The following is a 10,415-nucleotide window of genomic DNA, read 5'->3' on the forward strand; positions in this document are numbered from 1 at the left end:
GTTATGAGTCGTGCAGTTTGTCAGTTAGGTGTGGAAAGCTCTTGGTTCTCTTGGTTTGAGCCATACCGGAAACACGAATATCTGATAACAAAATAAAACTAAATAAACAGAAACAATTTCTATGCCTGCAAACCTGTCTGTTGTTGTCACATACGTCTGTCATAAAATTTTGTTTTTAATGTGCTCACCAAAATGGCTACCATTGGTAATTAACGCCGAGTGGCTTGAAATGAAGTTTATTTTGACGTCTTCACCGGAAATACGATTCTCTCTTTTTCTCTCTTGAATAATTTAAAATTTCTCAGGTCATACAAAAAAAAACCCAAACAAACAAACAAAAAACCTCAGGACAGCTGCTATCTATTTCTCTCTCTCTCTCTCTCTCTCTCTCTCTCCCTCTCTCTCTCTTTCTCTCTCTCTCTCTCTCTCTCTCTCTCTCTGGAAGCGAGACTCGAGACTGATGAGCAATTTAACCGCACGTAGCTGCAGCTTGGTCTTCCACAACTCCTCTGGACTTACTCTGAGCAGGACCAAATACCTGTGACATTAAGCCACCATGGACGTGAAGTTACTCGCAGTCGTGGCTGCGCTCACACTGCTGGCACATGTGCCCCTTTCGCAAGGTACGAATACAATTTGGCACTGCTTGGGGTTCATTTATTGCTCAAATGTTTTCTTACGTGCATTTTTTTAAGGTAATACGAAATTTTATAATATTTTCATTCAAATGTCAGTCATGTATCCCTTCAGTGGAATTGTTGTAATTGTGCGCAATGTGATAAGGTTTTCTGGCAAATTACCAAGAAAAGCAGTTGCAATTACAACACAAAATACATTAATGTAACATAGCTTTGCATTTGTTGATTTTAAAACATATTTGGCGTCCTTGAGTGAAGAAAAAAAGTTCAGTATTTATTTATTTTTAACATTTTTTGTCGTGCGTAAATCACCAGGAGGTTCCGCGCGTATGTGTGTGGTTTTTGGCTGTGGAAAGCTCCCTGGCGCTATGCAGATCAACGTGTTTATTTGTTTTTCCACGTTTACGCTTTAATTAGTCCCAAATGAGGCAGCGTTACAGACACGACCTCAGCTAGTCTGCCTGGCGTCATCAGAAAATTGCGCGTTCTTTCACATGCAAATGTGGGATCAGGTGTAAAAAATAATTAGTATGGGGCTTTACACCCACAAGTACCCTCTGCACATCTGTTTTTATCCCTACCGTGTCACTTTTTTGGCCCGTATCAATGACAGAATTCATTAAGTTAAGTTTTTTTCTTAAACACTTCGGTTTGGAAATCATCATTGGGCCATGCTAGCCACTCATCAAATGTAGTAATCAAAATGTGTTCAGCCTGAGAGCAGCATTTTCAATCAAAATCTGTTGGCCGTTTTGAAAACTACGCAGATTCATATTCCAGATCCAAATTATGATCACAGCTGTATCTATTCTTGGTTGGGTCATTCTGGTGCTACACAAAACATGTCCAAATCCAGTCACAATTGCTAACAGTAACAACCTATCGAAACTGAGGCAAATCCATGACCTAAGCTGTTCGTGGAACGAATAAAGTAATCACAGCGAGCAAATATGGTGTTACACAATCAATTTTGCATTGCACTTACCACTTTTAAAGAGATTATCAAACTATTTACACAGAACACTGGCACTGCGACAAGAAGTGAGTGGACAATTCCGGGAAGATGGCTCCACTTGTAGCTTATATAACATCAAACTATCCATTCATCCCGAAAGTAAATCTTGCTATGTAGCAAATATTCTGACGTCTTGTTTAGTTAATGAGATATGTCACATATTTTCCACATTTTGCTGAGTTTGTAGAAAATTTCGCCCATTGAACTGTGTGATCCATGACACACACATATTTGTTTGCATTATTGAGAGATGTACAGAAATACGTTTGTTAAAGTGTCGTGATGACATATGATAGTGTGCTACTTCTCTTTAGGTGCACATGCATCATCTCATGATTGAAGGAAAGAAAAATATCAATCGTTGCCATAAAGGCATTAGATTAGGTACAGATTTACTTGGACAATGAAGGTTTTCTTTCCTTTCCCTTCATATATCATCACAATTTTACATTAAAAATCATGCTGTTATTGAATAGTAGCTTTTCATGTTTTACTTAATATATGGAAAAAAAATAAATTGATGGATGGATTGTTTCAAAGTAGAGCGTGCTTTTGACTCAAAGATAAACAATTAGCGAGTGAAGGTGGCTGCAGAGAAGCAGTGAGTGTTTAAATGTGCATTCTGTCTCTTTTTTTTTTTTTTTTTGAGTTTGCCCCTCTCTCGCGTGTCTGCCGCGTTCTATTGTAGCCTGTGAGATAAGTCAACACACCTCCATTCAACGGTCAGCTGATTCTGCTTCAGTGTTCATCATCCTCAGCACCCCACTGGTCTCCATGGCTTCGTCCCAGTTTGAAATTGAAAATGTGGGCCAACCTCAAACTGTCCAGCCGAAAGATACTTGTAAATCCTGGATTGCAAGTATCATTCTGACAGACATCTTCATACTTTTTTAATTGTACGTTTTCCAATTTAGTGCTTCAATATTTTGGAAGACTAATAAAAGACTTGAGCGGCTTGCATGCACAGATGCTCAAATTACTGTTACATAACTCCACAAGCGTCCGCATGGAAGTAAAAAAAAAGTTTACTTGGACGGACTCTACCTCCATTGATTGAAATGAGGATAAGCTCCACATTCCCCGCTGGTCGTGATCAGCAAATATTTTGCCTATTTGTGTGCTTTTTCTGTCGCTTAAACTTAGAGTGGATGTTTTTTTTACTGTGTTTCTTTGTGTTGCTTGGCCAGATCTGGTTGTAAAAAGGTCACCGATCGGTGTATTTTGATGACCTCGAGCTCGCGTTGACTGAGAATATCCCATATGTACGTCTACGCCCGCACTCTCACTGGCCCGTATCCAGCCCATATCGGATTTTTATGCACAAATTCTGATTCTGATCTGAAGATATCCGATTCCATGTGATTTGTTTCTATTGAGCGATGCGGTGGAAATGCAGCCTTAGATTGACACGAACATGCAGAGAACAACACTGACATTTCAAACCGACATGTCTGTGGCTATGTGATTTGTGTTGTGCGTTCGAGTTTTGGCAGCAACGGACTCCTCACTGTGAAACTAACTCAAAAGCCAAATCTCATTTTTATTTTGAGCCCAGATCTCTCCATTAGGAATAAACTCGACACACACATTTTATTAAGGGAATACACAAGCCCACATGTATACGCTGCAGTGTTTGCTCTGAAGATGAAAGTCAAATGTCTGGAAACAGACCTCACATCTGCAACCTGTTAAACACTAATGATACTGGCAGCAGCAACATACAGGCACGCACGCACACACATGCACACACTTCTCCATCTGAAGTGTACAGCAGGCTGTGTCGAAGAAATTGTTTAGAGATTCCCTCTAACAGAGAATAGCAGTGCTCCTTTACGCATACAGTCTGGGGGTTCTTGTTTGCGTTGCAGCACGGGTGTTTTTTCTTCATCCCTCTTGTCTATTTTTTGAGACAGTTGCTCAATGTAACCGAAAACTTCACCTTCATGTGAATCGGCTCCAGTTACACGCTTAACTTGAAATGAATTTGGCCTAATGAAGACCCCGAGACAAGACAAACTATGACTAAAAACAAGCTTGCGAGTCAAAATGTCTCCTACTTTTTCTCAACATACATGTTGGAAATAAACATGTTGCATTCAAGTTTCAGCCCATAAATAGTTTGGTTTGTATTTAGCAGAATATACATCAGTGTTGATGACGTTTGTCTTGCATTTATGACTCTTGTCATACAATTATTACTTTGTTTTTTTTAGCTTTTTTCCCCTCAATAAATGACGGTTTTCACATCTTCTCCTTTAGTATTTCAAAATTTTCTCTGAAAAATAAGAATTTTATTACATATTTGTTCCATAGAAATTACTTTTTACACTGTGTTGAGGTCAGTCAAGCACTGAGCCTAGATTCGCACAGCACCTCCACCCCGAAACAGACGTGCCGACCATCGCGCCGTTATGAGTCGTGCAGTTTGTCAGTTAGGTGTGGAAAGCTCTTGGTTCTCTTGGTTTGAGCCATACCGGAAACACGAATATCTGATAACAAAATAAAACTAAATAAACAGAAACAATTTCTATGCCTGCAAACCTGTCTGTTGTTGTCACATACGTCTGTCATAAAATTTTGTTTTTAATGTGCTCACCAAAATGGCTACCATTGGTAACCAAATACCTGTGACATTAAGCCACCATGGACGTGAAGTTACTCGCAGTCGTGGCTGCGCTCACACTGCTGGCACATGTGCCCCTTTCGCAAGGTACGAATACAATTTGGCACTGCTTGGGGTTCATTTATTGCTCAAATGTTTTCTTACGTGCATTTTTTTAAGGTAATACGAAATTTTATAATATTTTCATTCAAATGTCAGTCATGTATCCCTTCAGTGGAATTGTTGTAATTGTGCGCAATGTGATAAGGTTTTCTGGCAAATTACCAAGAAAAGCAGTTGCAATTACAACACAAAATACATTAATGTAACATAGCTTTGCATTTGTTGATTTTAAAACATATTTGGCGTCCTTGAGTGAAGAAAAAAAGTTCAGTATTTATTTATTTTTAACATTTTTTGTCGTGCGTAAATCACCAGGAGGTTCCGCGCGTATGTGTGTGGTTTTTGGCTGTGGAAAGCTCCCTGGCGCTATGCAGATCAACGTGTTTATTTGTTTTTCCACGTTTACGCTTTAATTAGTCCCAAATGAGGCAGCGTTACAGACACGACCTCAGCTAGTCTGCCTGGCGTCATCAGAAAATTGCGCGTTCTTTCACATGCAAATGTGGGATCAGGTGTAAAAAATAATTAGTATGGGGCTTTACACCCACAAGTACCCTCTGCACATCTGTTTTTATCCCTACCGTGTCACTTTTTTGGCCCGTATCAATGACAGAATTCATTAAGTTAAGTTTTTTTCTTAAACACTTCGGTTTGGGTTTCCATATTTTTCGTCATGAATCAACAGTGACCAAAGTTTGCACAAACTTGAGGTTTGAATTGTATCAGCATGAACATTCATCATGGAAAAACCGCCGTAAGCTACCTGAAAAAAACTGCTTTCTTTTCATAAAATCGTGTTATGACGTTTGTGTGACTTGATATGAACATCACTTTATGGTCAATATCTTTAAAAGCATTTTATTGTTTCCAAAGATTACATTTTTATAATTCATGTGGATCTAATGAATATGTTCAGCATTTGAATGATAGTCATCATATTGGATTCATGTTGTTTCAAAGGGCATCTGGAATCAGCTCCAGTTTGTGGGGAAGCAAAGATCCGTCTTGTTCATCGTCTACTCCCGCTGTTCACATTTGGCGTTTAGAAACATTCTTGCGAGTCAGCATGGACCAAAATAACTAATACTTGTTGCACATTTGCGTTATCCTCAATGGATATAGAGCACATATGCTCTATATCCACCCCACAGAGAATTTGTGTTATCCAAAGTCCTGCAATATTGATTGCATTATTGGAGCCATGTTTTTTCCGGAAATTGGTTCTCAATGTATTTATTACATTTGTATGTATTTTTATCCTTTTTTCCCATTAAATAACTGTTAAATTGATTTCTTGTTTACAAAGTACAATTAGATTTTTAATTTAACATTTTTAAATTGATTTTTAACCTATTGGTTAAGTAATAATAATTACATTGATTATATCAAGTAAAATTTGAACAACAAAAATGACTTATCTTGAATGAACTTTGAGTTATTGTTGATGAGTGATACTGTACATTTTCCTTACTCGTTGCAGGCAGTTCTCAACCAATGACGGGGTGCGCGTGAAAGTAAATGCTTTTCTGTCTCTGTTTTTACCCTATACCTGACTGGAAACCAATCCTGGGCGTCGTCCACCTTTTGCTTGAAGTGAACTGGAATATAATCCAGGCGAAGTCATATAGAAAATGAATTTATGAATGCAAGGAAAATGAAGCATTTTACATACGCACCATTTTTTTCTACCTCATCGATGCATGGCCTGGCCCATCTGTCTCAAGTGCAAAAGTTTGCTCAGCCCTGATTTAGAGGTTGATGAAACCGTTATTAATCAACTTGTCAACCAGGTAGAATAATACACTCCACTTGTTCTGTGTATAGTTCATCGGTCTAGAGGGACATTCGATTTATTTTCTTTAAATTTAATTCAATTGTGTTTTGGAATGCATGAGAAAACCCAGAAGATGTCCAGTGGGATACGCTGTGGTTATCCACCACCAGTCAGTTGCATTTGGTCTGATATTTAAAGTCGAATTGTATCAATTTCATGGGAAAGCCTTGCTACAATCTTGTGGTCACATTGTGCTCCGCTGTTTAAATCTATTCATTTTATTATGATTTCTGTGGGAATATCTTTCAGCAGATATTCATAATTGTTCCTTTCTGTGCCCTTACAGCCAAGCCTATCAGTCTAGTGGAGAGATGCTACTGCCGTTCAACGGTCAACAGCCTCCCTCGGGGATACATACGAGAGCTCCGCTTCATACATACGCCCAACTGCCCCTTCCAAGTCATGTGAGTGTTTTGTTTATTTATTTATGTGTTTATTTCAAGAGTGATCTATCGGTATTAAGAGGTTTTATACACGGCTCTTTAAAAGTTTGAAATGGGTTCCTCCTTGTCGGACATTTCTCACCATCAATCTTGAGAAGGTGACAGGGCGGAGAAAAGAGTTGGGCATGCATGTGTGTGCACACGCCCCTCTGTCACTCGCGCTCTCACACATGGGCAGCCAGAGCCCACCGAGGCGTGCGGAAGGAAGCGTCAGTCAGTTGGAACGTGGGCGCGCAACTTTTGGTTTTCTAACGTGCTCAAAAATCAAAATCTTTGAAAATATTCAGCGCATTTGATCATGTGTTCTTATGACAGGTAGTGTTGTGCGGATAAACGTCGAGGTTAATGCTAAAATGACATGTGATGGACAAGAGGGAGTCAAAAAGTAGGAAAAAAAAGAAAAAAAAATCCAACCCTGAACACGGACAGAATATCAGGGTCATGACAGGGAGAACAGTAAAACACAAACACCCGGTGAACACACTCACTCAGGAGCTGCTGTTGGCTGCAGCTCATGCCCAGGCGCTCACTAGGATAAGGATTTGCGATTTAATTATGGAAGACGTTCACCGTTTTGTTGGTCTCAAGCTATAGTCCCCACACCCCCAGATAATCGCCTAGGATAATCTTTTTGAGACACTCAAAAATCTTTGATTACGTTGATCGTAAGGGAAGGGAAATGCTCAAGTTGGGCTTGATTGTTGTTTGTACACCACTTCAGTGTGATCAAGTCTTGACCTATTCTGGAAATAACGACAGGGTGATGCTGAATTTAAGAGAATATCCTTTGCATGTGTTCAAACGTTCTGCATTTCGAAAAAGAGTTGAGTATTTACGGTGACGGGTCCTTTTCCAAATAATGCATATGTTTGAAGGGGACTGTCGCGCTAAACTAACACTGTGGCGCTAATTCCCCTTGTTTGATATCAACGCGTGACTCTTTCATCTCACACTGAGGGCCGTGTTCTTTTCTCATAAATAGTGCCAAGCTGAAGACAAACAAGGAGGTGTGTGTGAACCCTGAAATCCGATGGCTGCAACAATACCTGAAAAATGCCATCAACAAGTAAGTTGCCCTCCACTCACACTGTCAGCTTATGTCAAACTTGTCCGTCTGGTTGTGCCTTCCAATTCGCTTTCGTCCACCATAGACATTCAAAGTAAGCAGGGTTGGGATGCAAAAGAAGAAATGCGCATACAAATCTAGCGAATGGACCATTGTGAAGAGTAGCACCTCTTAACGGTCCTGCTTCTTGATGAACATGAAGTCAAAACATGCTCGTGCTTAACAATTGTCACCCACAAACTGAATTTGATCACTTCCAGTCGCTTAATCGTTTGTACAGCTTTCGTTGCCTTGGCGCCTCGGGATAGAGTGACGAGCATAAGCGCGGAGTGTTCATAACAATCGTCAACTGTGAAATGCACACAAGCTCCCATCTTTGTATGTGGCACATGCAGCGGGTGCATCACCGAAAAAAGTAACGTCAACTTCAATCATCTGCGTCTGTGTGTCAGTCACATTAATGGCTGGGAGGGTCGAAGGCTACTTTGCCGTGCTGACAGTTGATGACTTTCTGCGCGCCGACGAACAGATGGACAAGACGGGGTGCAGTCAGACGCTCTGTCTGTTCGTCTCAATAGCTGCTTGAGCAGTTCAAGCTTGTGTGTGTCACCGGCGAGGTGTGACCGCTCGTCAGCATAACAACACCACACACATAGAGAGTAAGGCAGCAATCGTTTGCAATGGATCTGATGTCTCCAATTATGGTCCCACAGGAGACTTTTATAAGCTCTCTTGCAGTGGGGATTCATACATGCACACAATGGATTGTAAATGCTGCACTTAACCCTTTCATCTGATAACATGAAACTGTACACTGTAGTAACCGCTGTGCCTAAAAGGGTTAAACCAGACAATGATTTCCTCGATGCATCACTTTGACTGAGGCTAAGGTTTGGAAAAAGTATGATGCCACTGACCTAATTTTGTGTACAAGCCGTTTGCCGCGTCGGCGTCAAGCAAATTCAGAAGTATAAGCGCAACATGGTAAAAAGTCCATTTTGATGTGACGAGCAGAAATTGTGTTGAAAACTAGGTGCAATGGGCCCAATCTGGTGAAATACAAAATGGAGCAAACTTCATAGTCACTCAGGTTAGCCACCCTGGACAAATAATATGGAAAGTGGGGCTGTTTGGTGGAGAAAGGCCAGTTTTCGCTCAGAAAATAGTGAACGTATTATATCTTTAGGGTGTTTGGGTTTTTCCTGAAGTTAGAAAAAAAAACCTGTTATTGAAAAAAGAACTATAAACCCAGTCACAATTTTATACTCGCGCATTAAACATAAACTGTCTGAGATATTTTTTATTCCATATTAGTGCGAATTATGCATCTTAATCTGCCCAAAGACTTCCACTCACTCAACACTTTGTTCAATACACACATAAATTAAAAAAAAAATCTACGCTTCTTTAATTGAGACTGTGATGTGGAACTGTACAGGATCATACAGGAAGGTATATCTCATAACGGAATGTAGGTAAAAAAAAAATCTACGCTTCTTTAATTGAGACCGTGATGTGGAACTGTACAGCATCATACAGGAAGGTATATCTCATAACGGAATGTAGATAAATAAGATGTCACCATGAATTCATTCATTCATTGCATTATGACAATGATTTTCATCTCTCCTTTCACTTTTGTCTTCCAGGATGAAAAAGTCCAAACAAGGTAACTAATGTTCCTGCTAAGATCCACCTGAGCCATCATTGAGGATATGGAGCATCATCACATACATATATTGTTTACCGGTATATAAATACAGTATTTACTGTACATGTTCTGTCGTCATCATAAATGCGGTTATGAAGCACTTATCAGAGCTGTCCTGCAGCATTCTTTTGCATGGAATCATTGCATCATCATCACCATCACTGATCATTGTCACTGCCGCTTAGGTTATAGATATGTTATTTGTGCAAAGTGCAATTATATCTGTCTTTGTTCTCCTAACTATAATGTACAGTGTATACTTTTTTGTTATCGGACTTCAGCCGTTGTGCTCCAAAACGTAACCATGGGCGGTTTCACCAAAATGTAGTCCATATTTCAGGTGAATTGGCCCCAAGGAATTTGTATTTGTGCCACACAGACTGAGTACATTGTACAGGAGTCTAGTAAAAGTTCCAATGATGATGTTTTTGTGATGGAAGGAAGGACTCGAGCATTTCCTGAGCAACACTCTGTTTGCGATAATGTGACCCCCAACATGGCTGCTTTAGTTTTTAACTCACTGATACTAAGATGACATCTGGGGACCTCATACAGGTTGATTGGGAAAGAAACAGCATTTTTGTTTTAACTATAAACGTGAAAACAATAAATAAATGCAGACCCTCATTTAATATCAATTTCCCCCCAAAATGATAAACTTGATTTGGCTGGATTCTACTAGAAACATGGCAGCGATCTCAACAATTTTTTTACAGCAATTGTAACATAAATCACATTAGTAGTTATGAAAATAGTTGAAGATAACGTCTTATATTCAACTGTCATGCAGATAAAAATGCACTTTATATATCTGAGCAACTTGTTTTTTTTTTTAACACACTCACCAACTCTTTCTTTTTTGTTTCTCAGTCTCTTTTTCTGTGTTTCTATTCCACTATCTGTGTTCGTTTATAACAAATGAATTTTCTCACGTAACTGTTTTTCAAAGATGGGAGATGCCAGCTAGTCGATCTTATCGACAT

General features: G+C 39.6%; 1 protein-coding gene across 2 annotated transcripts; it reads left to right on the forward strand.

Annotated features, from left to right (window-relative positions):
- The first annotated feature begins 455 nt into the window (after window positions 1–455).
- cxcl12a (chemokine (C-X-C motif) ligand 12a (stromal cell-derived factor 1)) lies at window positions 456–9,959 on the forward strand. Of its 2 annotated transcripts, none has more exons than XM_019864678.1 (4): window positions 456–623; window positions 6,499–6,616; window positions 7,638–7,721; window positions 9,371–9,959. In XM_019864678.1, the coding sequence occupies exons 1-4, from the start codon at window positions 557–559 to the stop codon at window positions 9,396–9,398; spliced, it is 297 nt and encodes a 98-aa protein (XP_019720237.1). In that variant the 5' UTR covers window positions 456–556; the 3' UTR covers window positions 9,399–9,959. The 2 variants fall into 2 exon arrangements, with proteins under 2 accessions (XP_019720237.1, XP_019720236.1); XM_019864677.1 differs by lacking the exon at window positions 456–623 and adding an exon at window positions 4,265–4,363.
- The last annotated feature ends 456 nt before the right edge of the window (window positions 9,960–10,415 follow it).

This window comes from Hippocampus comes, unplaced genomic scaffold (assembly GCF_001891065.2).
Source record: "Hippocampus comes isolate QL1 unplaced genomic scaffold, H_comes_QL1_v1.1 scaffold108, whole genome shotgun sequence".
NCBI classification, from domain to species: Eukaryota; Metazoa; Chordata; class Actinopteri; order Syngnathiformes; family Syngnathidae; genus Hippocampus; species Hippocampus comes.